Raw genomic sequence first — 15,952 nt, 5'->3', positions numbered from 1 at the left:
AAATTAAATATTATGTTAGATATTAAAAAATTATTGATATCTAAGGGGATTTCTATTATTAATAAAAACTTATAAAATAGTTTCTCCATTTTAAATTTACTACCAAAATTTTAGCTACTAATATTTTAGATTCTAAATTAATCTTTAAAAGACTAATAGAAACTGATTTAAAATATAAACAATTAGTAGATAAAATCTTAGTACCTAATGATTAGATACTGATTTGAAAACTACTTTATACATTTTTATTAATAATAAACATTATTTTAGATATCAACTAATTTGAAAACTACTTTATACATTTTTATTAATAATAAATATTATTTTAGATATCAATAATTTTTTTAGTTTATAAAATAGTATTTACTTTAGTCAATATATTAACTAATTATTTTGTTATCTAAAATTAGTTTCTATTTCAAGATTTTCTTGTAGTGATTACTGGGGCAAGGAACCATTCCACCATTGAACAAAATTAAGTTCTTAATAGTGCACACCTGAGATTGATCTAGTTTTATCCAGGACTAGGAGCAACAGTTTTCATTCTCTGCACAACATTATTCAAAGATTTCCTAGGTCTGCAGTTCAGTTCTCAGAACCTGCACAAAAGGCTCACCAAAGTAAAGTTGAAACTTGAACATCAAAATACACAGAGGAATCATCTTTACCATTGCTGGTGAGGTGGTGGCAATTTCTAGTGTCAAAGACATTAACTTCAAATGAAGAGGAATAATGAGGGAAAGTCTTCCTGCTGTCCATAAGAAACATGTGCTTGCATGATTGAAAAGGGAAGCAAAAGCCAGAATATGAAAAGTGGAGAGAAAAAACAATACATATCTAGATATTTGAGGCCATACAAACAAGTGGAAAATTTCCCGAGACATTTATTATAAGTTGAGACTATGAATATTTTGACAACTATATATGTACAAGGGTGGAAATGTTAGAGGTGACACCTACAAGACTCACTATAGTGATCTACTAACTATGCCGACCAAATAAAATGGCTGATTCCTAAGCAGTGACTGTTTCTTGAGGTCTGCACTTCCTAATCCTGATATGCATACTACCATTCTTTATGCTTCCACCCCACAGTAATTGGCAGCAATGCCTGCGCAGTACCTGGTTAAGTACAGCCAAATCAAATGATTAATTTAACAGCCATTTTTAAACTCCAAATGTATATGGAATTCAATTCTGTTCAAGCATATTATTATCATGACAAAGCTAAGTTCTAGATCCAAAGATGTTTTTGTTTCAGTTGTGTGTGTTGAGAGAAAAGATTAAGAGAGTTACATTCTTCCAATATTCTGGGTCCAGCTTCAAGGCAGAAACTCTAATTCTTTCCACTTCCACGTTATTAATGTCTTTTCTTGTGCACTTCCCTTCATTGCCTTCATGTCTCTTGTAGATAGTGACACTTCCACTTTTTCCAACCTTTGTAACCTCATCCAGGAAAAACACAGCTGGCTTCTGGCACGGGTCAGAGCTCATTGGTCTAGTATTGAATGTGAAGGGACCGTCCTTCCAACTTCGCCAAGTCTTAAATGTCTGCAGTGGCATCTGCAAGTCTGCTGCTACCAACAATAATGGATATATTTGTATAGTGTAACCCCATGAGATAGATATTGACCATCTGTGCTTATGATCATAGCAAAAACTTTGCTGCACTATCCGGGCAGGGTCAGCGTCGTATGCACTGATGAGCTTTTCCATTGAGTGAAATTGAGTCTGGTTGGGAAACAAGGAGTTCAATTGGCCAAGGTGATGGAGTGATAGAAGTGGTACCAAGGGATGTGCAGCTAGAAGACCATATGGATCCCCTCTTATGTCAAGCTGAAAGAAAAAAAGGTCATTAATAAACAAAATTTATTGAGCATGGACAAGTCCAAAGATGCAAGCTGAACTAACGACATTTGAAACATGAATGTGATTGATTCTTTCTTCATTTGGCAGAAAACAATCAAAAGATTAGCTTGCACCTATATTTAATATTGCTGAGTTTAATTTTTATGCACTCACAATGATAAGGGTTTTTATACTGTCAATCAATCACAAATCTTGCTAAAAATGACTTTACAAGGCAAATTCTGACTGGTCTGCAATTTAAAATCCCTTTACGCTGAGTTCATGTACTCTATTTATCCTATTGCTAAACTTCCAAAGTTTGTGGTACGTAGATGTCAAGCAGGAGGGGAGTCAAAGGGAGATTGACCAACTATGTATATCAGTGTATAGTTTGTTTGTACCAAAAAGTACACAAATGTAACAAGTTGAAAAAGAATATACCTGGTGGAATCCAACTTCTCTGGTAAGAGGCACCCCAATTTCATTCACACAGGCCCAAACCCTTTGATCAGAACCATAAAAATAGTAGTATCTGCTTAGACAACCATCCATCATTTTGTCTAGTTGAGCAGCTAATGCATAACTGATTGCAAATCCACCTCCACCAAAGGCCATGTTATAAGAATGCATCACATCTTGCTCAACACTCTCAGAACTCCCACCAATATAGTACATTTGATTGTGATCATATTTTCCCAAGACAGTAACTAAGTTCTCAGTAAAGAACACAGTATCATCGTCTCCCATTACAAACCACCTAACATTTGGTAAACCAAGTTTAAAGCTCTCATAAACTATCCGGGCAATCCGAACTGCAGATGCTGAGTGCACATACTGGAACCGCCTCCAGCCCTGTGAGATTTGATATGGAAGTAACATGTCATCATGCAAAATCTCAGGCTTCTTGTCAAGCCAAACAAAACCTCTTGTGGTGTTTGGTTTCCACCATAGTTTACTGTAGTTGCTACGGTCATGCCAAGTGTTAGATGACCCAGCAATGCCAAACAGAATATGTGAGATGTTTGTTGGTCCGCTGTCAATGACAGAAGTATTCTGTACAGTATGTATATGCTCCGGTAAGGGGAACCATCGGTCTGGTTTAGCAAATGCTGAATGGAGGGCAAGTGATATGGAGGCAACAAGGCACACAAGTATGCCAAACCTTATTAAGAGTACAACCATATCACCAAGTCTTTCGGGGAAAAAAGATAGTCTCGATGCTTTAAGAGGAGACTCATGACCAGGTTCCAAGCGATTGTGGCTCATCTTCTCCCTACTACATTTGAAATAACTCATTAGAAAGAATTTAGACATGAATCATAACAAATCATATAACTCGCAATTGATCAAAGTCACTATGAAACAATTCCATTATATTGCAATTGCTTACTTTTTATCTATGAAAACCTCATTTGCTTAGAATAATAATAATAATCCAACAAGTGGATGCGCCAAGTTTCTTATTAAGCAAGGATAATCCTTAAACCTGATGAATTTATTTAAACCATTAATTATTTTTCTAATTGATGCGCTAAAAGATTTAAAGATCAAAGCCATTAACCAGTAAGCCAAACTAAGGTCTTTTACTAAATCAATTATTTTCACCAGACCTATGACATGTCAAAATTGCTCAATAAAATAGTGTATCAAACATAACATGATAGCAGGAGGTCCATGGATGGTGTTTGATCACTATTTAGTGGTAGGAATCCAAGTGAGTCCGAGTCTCACATTGATTGTTGGATCTTTCAAGAAGGATACACTGGGGAGATTCAATACCACTTAGCTATGAGCAAATTCATATAAGAGATTATGACACCATGTTCAACCTTAAACCTTAAGGCAATGGGTTTACAGGTCTTCTTCCTTGCATGTTGCTCAATTTTCCCATTTTTATTCAATGTGGACTCAAACTCACTTGAAATCCTAACATTTTGGGAATTTCTTTACGGAGTCCAAATTTTGTATTGCCTAGTGCAAAGATAAGAAGAAATATGATACGGATTAGGTTTTCAGACCTTAATCTAGTCTTTAATGATGAAAGCTTCCCTTTAGTGGCTTCATTGATTAAAAGATCAATCAAAGTTGATACTAATACACTTCGGGCAAAAAGAGGCTCATTTGAAAGAATATGTGTTGAAATTGATCTAACTCAATTAGTTGTGGGGACAATTTGGATTCAAGGACACTGGTATTACGTGGAATATGAGGGACTGCAAGTCGTTTGGAGTGCATGTGGATGTTTTGGTCACTTGATAGTTGCCTTCATCAGATATGGAAAGAGATGAACAAAATGGAGAAACAACTAGAACAAATATCAAAAGAAGAAAGAACTAAGGTGGTGAAAAGAAGAAAAAGAAAAGCAAAGGAAATAAAATCAAGATATAGCTAGTAACGGGAGATTCTGTCATTGGGATAGAAAAATCTAATGATATAATTCAAAGATATGAAGACTTAGATAAAAAAAATCATGGAGTAAAGGATTGTTACACAGAAAAAACGACAACCTCAATAGGATAAGGTTTTTTCGAAAGGGAAACTCAACAATGTACCTCTTATCAAATCTGTCCACACATAAAAAGGAAGAAAATTATAAGCTTTGATGGTTAATAAAAGGAGGACCTTAGACAACAAGGTAGAGAATAAGAGTTTGTTTGAGTTTACTAGTAATCCTCCTATAATTGGAAATAAGCAAAAAAGGAGGAATGAAGCAAGTCAAAGTGAATATGTTAATGGTGAAAACTTTGTAGGAAAGGAAGTAAACAAGAATGAGATGGATGCTATTATTATTAGATCACATCAGCAAGCAAATAGTACACAAGATATGCATGTTGGGAATATTTCTCTGAATTTATATGCTTATCTAGATGGTATAGTTGAAGATACAACTTCTGGTTCTAGTAAATCTGGAAATAAAAAGGGCTAAGCTTTTACTACAAGGTCCAACAATTTACAGAATAAAGAAGTTTCTTGGGAAGTTAGATTGAAGTAGTGCCAGAAATGAAAATGATAAATGAGATTGATACGAACCAAGGTCAGAGCCAAGTAGTTTTACTTGTTCCTTTTCATTCTGTCTTTCATGATGAACTTTAAAGATGTTAAAGTGCTTTCCTGGAATATTAGGGGAGCCAATAATCAAATTGCTAAAAGAAACATGAGGTATATTATTCGGAAACATCACCTATCTTTCATGAAAGTTATTAATAGCATTAGCCAAGTTGTGACTTTCTATTAGAACACAGAACAAAAAATGGTGGTGTATATTATGGACCTTCATCTTACTTGTGAGGCTGGTTATAGGAACACTATATGCTTACTCAGATTCTATGCACACTCTTCCCACAGCATGATTACCTTTCTCTAATTCTCTATACATGGTATGTTAACGAGAGGGTGGAATGAAAACCAGAGATATGGAGCATATTACAGTGACAACCTTCGTCTACACACTTCAAGCTCACTAGATTGAAGTTGACTTGAGAGAAAAATTTATCTTAATGTCTTTGTTATCTTATTTTATTTTATATATTTTTTCCCTTAAAAAGTGGTTAATTGTGTATATAATAAATAAATTAAGCTGAATTGCACTGTAAAAGAATTCCTGGGGAGAAGACACAGCAAGTAATATATTTACTGGGGGTTAACATACCAAAACGTTGTTAAAATGTATTTCTGAGATACAAGTACAAAAGTAAATTAATAAAAATAATGTTTTCACCGTATAGTAACAGTACCCTTTTTTGCATCGACATAATTCACATAAAATGCATCTATGAAAATGATAAATTTAGATCACACCATCACTCACTTTGAAAAGAATAAAAACTGAAAGCATTTGTGTTCTCAAAGGCTGCTGCATAGCCAAGAAGAGTATAATCAAATGAATCATATTTAAGGATGAAAATGGAACACTTTGTTTTTTTTTTCCATTCGGGAAGAAGCTTGAGTGATAATGTAAAGATGATATATTATCGTTATCTTTAAAAATAGACATGGGAGAGGATACATAAAATCCCAACAATTACTTAAAGCAGAACAGAAAAAACCTTCAAACACTTCATACCTCAGTTTAAGGATCAAATTGGAATACTTCTTTTCCTTTTGTTTGGTTATACAATTCTGCTACTGCCCTTTGCATCAAGTTATGACTTTTTTTAACCGCAACCTGTTCTGGCTCTTATTCCTGAACAACTCCCTGCAATGAAACAGAATAACAAAATTATATAAAACAAAATCCCACAAAAATAAAAACATAAAGGTTAAAACTTCACATGAAAAGATGAAGATGGCGATGACCCAGATGAATAATAGAAAGAAATTAATGATGACAGAAGAAAAACAAAAAAAAATTTGGAAATTTTGATCATACCCCCTCAGCAGAAGAAGGGTAGGTTCCCATCATTCAACAGAATTCTCTTCTCCTTCTTCTTTTGTATTTGTGCTGGTTTTGTTATGGTGCAGAATCCTGAGACCATGTCTGAGATCATGATCTGCTGTTCACATTGCATATAAAAGGAGAACATTGTACATTTACACAGAAGAAGAGTGAGAGGAATGACTCAATTTTTTGTTGGGACCTTGAGGGGTCGGTTATGGAACATCATGGCCATGTGTCATGTAATATGCTCTCTTGCATCATCATGCACTCACACTGTTACACATTCATAGAAATTAGTTTCCAAAGGTTGTTTTTCTAAGTGTCTTTAACTTTTATTATTATTTCTTTTTCAAAGAAATACATTTTTATTGAAAAAGTTAAAAGTGGCATTTCCACCACTAACAATATATGGTATATATTCTTCTAAGAGATACAAAGGTTATTTTCGGTATAGGTTGTGGTAATCCAATGTCAATTCGAATAAAAATAATTATGTTCCCATCAAGGTTACATTGATGTCTAATTTTAAGAAATCATGTTAATCTTCAACTATAAATAATCACACAAAAATATTGATTTTTTATACCTATAGTAACGGCCACTTTTAACTATTTGAAATATAATTTTTATACACTATAATACATACATTATCCTTTGATCTTTGATGATAAATTTACTAGCCTAAAAAATATTAATTATAAAAAATATTAACTAATAGTATCATTTGTGGTAGTAGGATTTAACTATATTATTGAAAACTATGCATTTGATCTCTATGAAAAAAAAATGACATGTGAAATGCAACGTTTGGTCATCAAAAATTAAAATTAAAAACAAAGTTAATATATTTACACAAAATAAAACTTTATAATAAAATGTTAATTTCTAGTTTTTTTTTTTCAAAATTTACCTGCACTGTGCAAACCATGCTTCATCAAAAGGATTGTACTTTTTTTCTTGAAATAGTTTTTACATGGCTTTAGTTTCTCTTTTAACTCAATAGAGAAGTAGAAAGTAAATATTAAATTGATAAAGAAATATATAAAGAAGAGCTTTGTTGAATTTTGAAGTGACGCGTGGCTTTGATGAAAACATGACAGTTTTGGATAGTGACGGTTCGAGATCCGAGAAAAGGTTGAAGTGAGTGTCAGACTCAGAACTCCACTTCTTTGTATTTTCTCTTCTCCTTCCAAGGAACACCGATTACACCTCAAAAGTCATTTTCTATCAAAATATTCTACAAATATATATATATATATATATATATATATATATTTTAATTAAAATAGTTATACTGGAATGAGGTGAAAAAGAGAGCTAAGAATTAAGAAAGAATGGAAAAGATATAGATAAAAGAAAATATTTTTTCTCTATTTATTTGGATGAAAAAAATGAAAAAAAGAGAGAAAATGAGTAATTTCTAAAATATATAATTTTCAAGTAGTTTTCATGTATAATTTCCATCGGAGATAATTGGTAGTAGGAATAAATTAAACCTAAACAAGTCAAAAAATTAAACCTAAACAAGTACTTTTTGAAGTATTATAGTAGATGAAAATTAATATTTAAACGAGACCAGTCTACGAAAATGATATTTATAGGCACAAATAAAAAGTCACATAAAAGTTTATAGAAATTCAATAGACAAAATAATTCATTAAGATTAATTTCTTCTCTTTAAGACTTTCAAAATCAATTATAAATATATGGAACTTTTGAATGTTTAAGGAAAAGTATGAGAAAGGTGGAATGAGGAGAAGATGACAACAAGACACACCCACCAAGCCTCTTTATTATATGTCTGCTAAGGTACTAGAGTTAAGATTATAGTTTAAATATTTTTTTTTCAACCTACTAAATCAAATTACACATTTCAATTTTTTTATTTTTCTTGTTTTTCATTTTTTTTTTTAATAAAAAACTTTCATGTTAGACATCACTGTGCTACTTGACATCTTAACTAGGTAACACCTCAAGAAACAACAATCATTTGCCATCACATAAAAAATTATTATTTAAAAAAAAAATATATGGGAACTAAGTTATATGTTAAAAAAAATGATACATAGGGTAGACTATACCTATAATAAAGAATTCTAAAAATAGACTAGATTGAAGTCTATTATACCAATAAAATGATTCTCTATGAATAAATCATAAAATCAATTTATCAACACAAATATTCTTTTCAAAAAAATATAAATAACTCTAAATCTATTTTTTTATAACAATTAAAATAAATATTTCATCAATTATTAAGAAAAAAAAACATTTGTCCTATATCACAAACCAAGACTTTTCTCGTATTTCATATATATATATATATATATATATATATATATATATATATATATATATATATATATATATATATATATATATATATATATATATATAAAGAATTGTGTTCTTTCCGTCCCTTCCGACAGGCAATGAAGTTTCTGTACACTATCGACAAAACATCATACGGATGCATATACAGCGTAACCAGCATACATGGATGCCATTGATGCTCATGTCATCCATACATTACATACTCAATTTTTATTTTTAATATAATAACTTCACTTCTTTCATATTATTTTTAATATACAGTAAATTATAATATTTACTTTAATCTTACTTTCCAGTACACGTATTTACTTTCTCATTTATTATAAATTTATTTATTTGATAATGTGAATATGGTTATTTATTTGTAAATTTTTATTTTTACACTTGCTTTGATATCTATCACGTTTTCAATTGAATAATAAACACCGCCATTTCTTTCCAATTGCTATCATGTTCACCTTTTTGACATAATTAAGGGGCATGTTTTATTTTATGTGATTTCAATGGTGTTTTTTATGAATCACATGTCCTTTAATTTCTTTAGATTTAAAAATTTATTTGAAGGATTTACCCTTTTTAAATTTTTTTTTATATGTGTGTTGATATACATGGAATGAAGGATCAATTCCTACAACATAGTTTGAAGAATATGGTGTTTAACCGTTTCATAGCGTCGTCTTTGACTTAATTTCATGCATGTCAAAATCAAAGACCAAGACTTTGGAGTGTGGTTCCCTAATGTTGGTGAAGGTGGGTGTGAAGAACCATTGCTATCTTAAAGGGATTGTTTATTAATGGTGTGAGTAGGTGATAGTTAAAACTCTTACATTATTTCTATAAGGCAATTGCTTCCGAACCATATCCCTGCACCCAATTTCAATGGAAAAGACGAAAATGTTCTTAATGTATTACTTTTTGTATTATGGATTTTTTTATTTTTTTATTATGGATTTTCTTATATAGAATCGGCTTTTGATTTTTGTTTCCAAATTTTTATGTCCAGAACACAAAAAAACTCTTATGGATCTACTTTTCCAGAATGTATTATTTTCAATTCCAGATTTTCATATATGAAATAAAGGGTATTTTCAGAATTTTAAAAATGTGTCAGGTGTAGGTACAAAAATGTTGGGTGTAGGAAGAATTTGCCTTTCTATAATCTTCAAATCGACACCTTTAAAGACTTGCACCAAGAATTAGACTTTTTAATAATTTTGACTAAAGAAAATTGGATAATTGCTAAATGTACATCCTTGTTAGGTACAACCCACTTTTGATATATTTTTTCTTCCAAAACTACATAATTTTTAATGGCTTAGTTTATGTTGAAAGTTTAAATGCATGTATATTATCGTTTTTCAGTCTTTTTCTGAGGCATCTAAGTGTATAATATGCTTTAAGATGGTACTTTGTGGGGTGGTGTGATAACAAGATACCAATTTACTCTTCCACCTTCATAGTTTTTTCCTTCCATCTCCATAAATATTTTAATTCCAAAATTACCCTTAAACAGAAAAGTGTAAGATTTGTTTTTGTTTTTATTTCCGAATGTATCAAATATATTTCAAACTTTAAAATTTTGCTTCCTCTGAGGTGTTTATTTCTTGTCTTCCACAGTAGATATTCATTTATCCTAACCAAAATGATTGGCATTCATATTTTGTTATACACTTTACCATATCTCTCATAAGAGGTTATTGGGAGTGTACTTAGCTATTTCCAAAGATTTGTTCACAGTTTTTCAACTGGGCCACGTCTGTATTTTCGGTATAGTTTTTGCTAACTAATTTATCCAAGATTGTAAAAGGCCAAATTCTCCCTTCACCCACTACAAGAAAAAAATGATTTTAGTGGAGGTTATTTAACGGAGGTTAACATAACCTTAAAAATTGATTTAATTAATGGAGGTTTTTTTTTAAAACCTCAACAAAATAACGGAGGTTTTTTAACCTTATTTAAATTCCAAAGGTTTATTCTAAAATCTCGGCAAAATGACGGAGGTTTTTTTAACCCTCATTAATTTTCAAAGATTTATTTTAAAATCTCCGTAAAATAACTGAGGTTTTTTTAACCTTCATTAATTTCCATATATTTATTTCAAAACCTCCGCAAAATAACGGAAGTTTTTTAACCTTAGTTAATTTTTAAAGGTTTACACCTTTAAAACCTTTGAAATAATTGCTTAATTCAATTGTTTACTAGTAAAAAAGAAAACACAAGCATTTAGTGCACTTCTTTCTTTATTGTTATATAATTAGTAATTTACTAAGCATGACAATTAAATCTAAATTTATGATTTTTTTTTATCTTTTCTTAACTCTGACGATTGAAGCCTGTTAGGGTCCAATTTAACTTTTCCTGGACCGTAAAAATAGGTCAATAGATGAAACCTTCAGCCCTAAACCCACACTATATATAAATTGGAGTTAAAGTTTGGTTTTCACTTTTTATAATTACTAAAAATAAAAAATATTATTTTAATAAATAAGTAATTAAAATTGGTAACTGACAATTACATTTAAAATTACATAATTAGCTGAATATATAATATAATTTGATTTTTATGTTATTTATTATTTTTATACATTGTTTGGATTAACATGTAGATAGTACCTGAATATCTACTTCATTTAAAATACGTAAAAAACTAAATTTTAGAAAAATTATACAAAATTTCTCATGATTATTTCGAATAAAAAGAACTTGAAGGAAAATTAAGTTAGATATGATATGTTGGAGTTGTGTTTGTTTCTTATTTCTCCTTTAGGATAAGCATTATAGTTACATGTCAGTAGCATTACATTAGTATATCAGAGTCTTGATATGCTTTTACAGCATTTGTTTTTTTCACATAAAATATTGTTTGAATTTCTCACATCAATTGGATTGGAAGTGACATTATCTACTTTCCTGTGTTCAATTACTCTTACATTAAATTTTGAATAAAATATAATTAGGTAAGTTGCATGGTTGATTAGCAAGTGTCACGTCACGTTCAATAAATGTTGAAGGCATTCATACATCACTCACCTTTTCATTTTCTTCCCAAAGCACTTATTAAACTGATCTTTCACAGTACTCTCCCACTCTGCACACCCTGCAATTAGCTACGCATGCTAAAATTATTTCCTGTACTTAATTAATTAACAACTATTATGCAGACACACTTCTTCTTACACGAAACCCTTCTTCATCTTCTTCTTCTTTTCTGTCATAAATTTTCAAACATGCATTCATCATCCTTCCACAGTAGTAGTAGAACCATCACTATTATTTCATCTCATTATTTATTTTCTCTTTCTGTTGGAATCGTGTTTCATATTCTTTTCTCTCTTCTTTATGTTTTCAAGGGAATAGTTCCAAAAACTTTGGAATCTTAGATGTTTGGCTTGGTGAGTTGTTTTTTCACCATTAGTTCATCCTCCTTGATTACTTAAGCTCTTCAATTTCAGCATTGTGGAAGTGCTCTAGTTCTGTAAGGTACATGGTCCATGAGGTGTGTCTGATCGTAGCTACTTTAACCCCTGTCGTCTTAGGGTTTCATGATGTCGGAATTTCAAATTTGGAAGATTCAAAGTTGTTTTGAAGTAGTTTCTAGAAGGTGGGATCTGGGAAAGGGGCGAGAGGAAAAGAGAGGATTTGAAAATCCATGGAGTGAGAGAGGAAATTTAGAAACTGTGGATTTAGGATCTGTGTGAAAGAGGGAATAGCTGAATAAATAAATAAAATTTAGGTTAATGACGGAGAGAGGAAATTTAATAGAGAAGAAATTTTTTTTATTGAAATAATTTCACTAAATTTCTTTAACTATTCAATTAATTGACAAATTTTTAATATATTTTTTTATCAGCAAAGAATTAATAAATTAATATATTTTTAATTTATAATATATTTAAAACTATTAAATTAAAAAGTTTGATTTTTTAATAACATTATCTTTAAAAATACTAATTATGGTATTATGATTTTAAGTTTTAGTTTTAGGTCACACTTTTCTGTTTCGGTGGGTATTAATAAATTATAGCATCATTTGGAAAAGTTTCTTAAACATTTATAACTTATAATATCCATATCTCACATTAATAAAAATGTTACATTTTTATTATTTTAGTGTAGTTTATTCATTGGGAAAGATAATATTTTTAAAAAAGTGACTTAAACATTAATAGTTTTTTATTGATAAATAATTAAATTAATATATTTAAAGTATTTGAGGGATGTTCGAATTTGTATTTAAAAAAGTCAAAAGGATATAGAAAAATCTTCACAAAGTAACTTATAAAAAATTGATATTCCTCTAAAATAGCCCTACAAATATATGCATATGAATATGGATTGATTTAAGACTTGTCCACAACTCTTGTGCAACCTGAGTGGTGGTAACATACTAAAAAAAACCATCAGCACTGCAACCTAAAAAAGTCTCACCTAATTGTTCCATCTCACAAAAAAACATGTTACATTTACTATAGTAATTACAGCAACACCAATATAAACACTAAATAATATTGAATAAAAATACATTTTAAATAAAAAAAATAATTAATTATTATATTGATTAAATTAAATATTAAAAAAATGATTAATTTTTAAATTAGTTTGATGTTGACTAAAGAATAAAATAAAATGTTGCCGTGATTTTAATCACTTGTGCTCCTCTTCAATTTGCCTTTTGTTGTCTTCTTTGATCTTCCATTTGCCACCTTTCTTCATCTATCAATTTTTTCTCTTCATCAAATTTTCTCTTTTCTTTTCTTTAACTTTGTCTCTTATGACTTTCTATTATTAACTCTTATTGACATTTTGCTGATTGAAATATTGATGAAAAGAACACCAACAAAACAATAGCAAACAAGTTAGAAAATAAATGCAATTTAATCTCAAGTAGTATTATGTCTCTCAGCCTTCACTAAAATAGGTAAATAACTCAATTTTGTAATCAATCTTTGAAAGATTAATCTTTGTGAGTACAATTCTTGGTATTGATTTTCTCTAATGATTTCTTTATGAAAAAAGAATTAATACAATAAAATAGAAAAGAGGTCAACCCTTATAAAAAAAATATTACAGTTATTTAAGAAGCACCCAAACGCTATAACCACACCAATAAATCAAAAGGCAATGCATCTTACCACACACTAAAAAAAAAAATCATTAAATAAAAATTAATTTTAGAGATAAAAAATAATAGTTGTTATATTGACTAAATTATATATTATTATAAAAACTAAAAAATTATTGATTTCTAAATTAGTTTCAATTATTGATAAATAGTTTCTAAATTGGTATTTAATTAGCTATCAAATTAAAATCTAAATATTTAATAGTTAAAATCTTGGTAACTAATTAAATACCAATTTAAAAATTATTTATCAATAATATAAACTAATTTAAAACCCAATATTTTTTTAATCTCTAAAATAATATCTAATTTAATCAATATAATAATTAATTTTTTTTTGTCACTAAAATTAGTTTTTATTTAATAATTTTTTAGTATTGAAATTAACCAAACACAAGGCTTTATACAAATTGGGTTTGGGTCAAGACTCACTAGTACAGAGAGACCAAACAGGTGCGGCTCATTGATTCGTGACTGGTTATGTGGTGTATCTTGGATCATCTTATTTCATGGAGGTCCAAATAACATTTTCTCACAGTTCTTCTAAGGCCAAATATCATGCTCTCCCAACACAGAATGTGAAATTTAATGGCTCACATATTTGCAAATGGTTTTAACATCTCTTTTGATAGCTTTAAGTCGCTTTTTTTTTAATCAGCAAATAGCAATGAAATTAAATAGGACCGCTGCAGGAGTGATCCAACCCTTATACAGTAAAATGATGTTCACATATTACCTTTTTAACTACAAATCAGCCAACAAATCCTCCTACAGTCAAACCCATCTCTATCAAAATAACAAAGAATAACAAGGATCAATCCTCATAACAAAATTAAATTGAATGCATACAAACCAAAGGTTCAAGACACCAATCAGAGAATGAGAAATTAGCTGACGGTATCTTTGAAGAGATCCAGGACTAAACCTTAATCTGTGCCAGAGAGAACACCTCAATGTGGTCAACCACTCCACCTTTAAATAAACAGTTGTTCCTATGCCTCCAAATTTCACTAATCAACGCAATCCACACGTTGCCCATAATCATATGCCTCCAAATTTCACTAATCAACGCAATCCACACGTTGCCCATAATAAGATTAACTGAAGTGGGTGCATCCAGAATCTTGAAATGTTCAAAATGAGACCTAGGATCCATAAAATCGACTGATCTTACTCCTAACCAATCATAACAAAGATTCCAAATTAACCAAGCTTTAAGTCGTTTAATCTCCACGTTGTTGTCAACCTCATTTTTCATGAAATATACAAAGCAACTTGTGTTTACTAAAACTCCTATTAGTCTCTTCATCTCACATTTGCACAAAACCTTTATCACCAACTAATTTTCCTCCAAGTTTGGGAATGTCAGAAATCTATTCCCATGTCCTCTGGGAATCTTAGCTATAGTTAGTTTTCAATAATTAATAATAAACAACTATATCAGAATCTGTTACTTAGTTTTTGTTATTTTTTGCTGTGTATATAAATGAGACTTTGCAACTTTTGTATAGCAGATTTTACTGATCAATAATAATGCCAGTTGTTTCATGCTTCTTCTTCTTCTCTCTCTTCTTCATGAAACATGTTGAATTTGGATTACTATAGTGTATCAATAGTCTGCAACTATCTTTTCGAAGTTTTACTTGCTAACTTTCCAGTTTATATAATCTCTTTTCATTCTCATATTTTTCCAATATTGAATGCAACATACATATACATATACATATATACATATATATATATATATGTATATGTATATATATATATATATAGTTTTCAGTGAGTTATTGATGGGCACGCTGGATTTGGTACGGATGAAGGATGTTGATTGCAATAGCTGATATCTTGATCGTGATTGATCATAAGTTTTGGAAAAGCAAGGACATTATAAATTACGACAGTGTATTGCTGTTGAAATTGAACATGAAATAATATGATATATATATTTAGTTGTCGTATCTTAATCGGCTTCCACAGATCCACGTTTGAAACATAGGTGTAGCAGCTCCGTTGCCTTATAGCTAGGCACATATTGTTCCTCACTTGGTCACTGGTACAAGTCATTAGTTCTTGCTTCAGAACAAGGATTAGGTACTAATAATATTAATTTCAATTACTAGCTTGTGGGGCTCGGAGTGCATAATTCAATTACTCATTTAGTCTAACCAATAATTGAAATGCTTCTTAATAAATAGGCCCTTGGTAACTATATTCCTCCCCAACAAAGTCCACCAAACATTAAAAAAATAAAAATGACAAAGAACCTAGAA

General features: G+C 30.2%; 1 protein-coding gene across 3 annotated transcripts; it reads right to left on the bottom strand.

The window, feature by feature from the left end:
• Positions 1-816: 816 nt before the first annotated feature.
• LOC137815002 (uncharacterized) lies at positions 817-6,614 on the bottom strand. 3 transcript variants are annotated; one of them, XM_068617999.1, is made up of 6 exons: positions 6,218-6,357; positions 5,912-6,043; positions 4,879-4,959; positions 2,290-3,124; positions 1,297-1,836; positions 817-1,122 (listed from the first exon to the last, which is right to left on the bottom strand). In XM_068617999.1, exons 4-6 carry the CDS (start codon positions 3,112-3,114, stop codon positions 1,015-1,017), a joined length of 1,473 nt encoding a protein of 490 aa, XP_068474100.1. In that variant the 5' UTR covers positions 3,115-3,124; positions 4,879-4,959; positions 5,912-6,043; positions 6,218-6,357; the 3' UTR covers positions 817-1,014. The 3 variants fall into 3 exon arrangements, with proteins under 3 accessions (XP_068474100.1, XP_068474097.1, XP_068474099.1); XM_068617996.1 differs by lacking the exon at positions 4,879-4,959 and having other exon boundaries at positions 6,218-6,614; XM_068617998.1 differs by lacking the exon at positions 4,879-4,959 and having other exon boundaries at positions 2,290-3,121; positions 6,218-6,409.
• Between the last annotated feature and the right edge of the window lie 9,338 nt (positions 6,615-15,952).

This window comes from Phaseolus vulgaris, chromosome 1, assembly GCF_000499845.2.
Source record: "Phaseolus vulgaris cultivar G19833 chromosome 1, P. vulgaris v2.0, whole genome shotgun sequence".
Classification (NCBI taxonomy): Eukaryota; Viridiplantae; Streptophyta; class Magnoliopsida; order Fabales; family Fabaceae; genus Phaseolus; species Phaseolus vulgaris.
The sequence above is the reverse complement of the archived record's forward strand: the minus strand, read 5'-3'. Positions and strand labels throughout refer to the sequence as shown.

Coding starts and splice junctions, on each gene's coding strand:
- LOC137815002 (XM_068617996.1), bottom strand. CDS start 3,114: ATGAGCCACAATCGCTTGGAACCTGGTCATGAGTCTCCTCTTAAAGCA. Junction 1,837..2,289: donor GAGAAGTTGGATTCCACCAG/GTATATTCTTTT, acceptor TTTTTCTTTCAG/CTTGACATAAGAGGGGATCC. Junction 1,123..1,296: donor ACCCAGAATATTGGAAGAAT/GTAACTCTCTTA, acceptor GTACTTAACCAG/GTACTGCGCAGGCATTGCTG.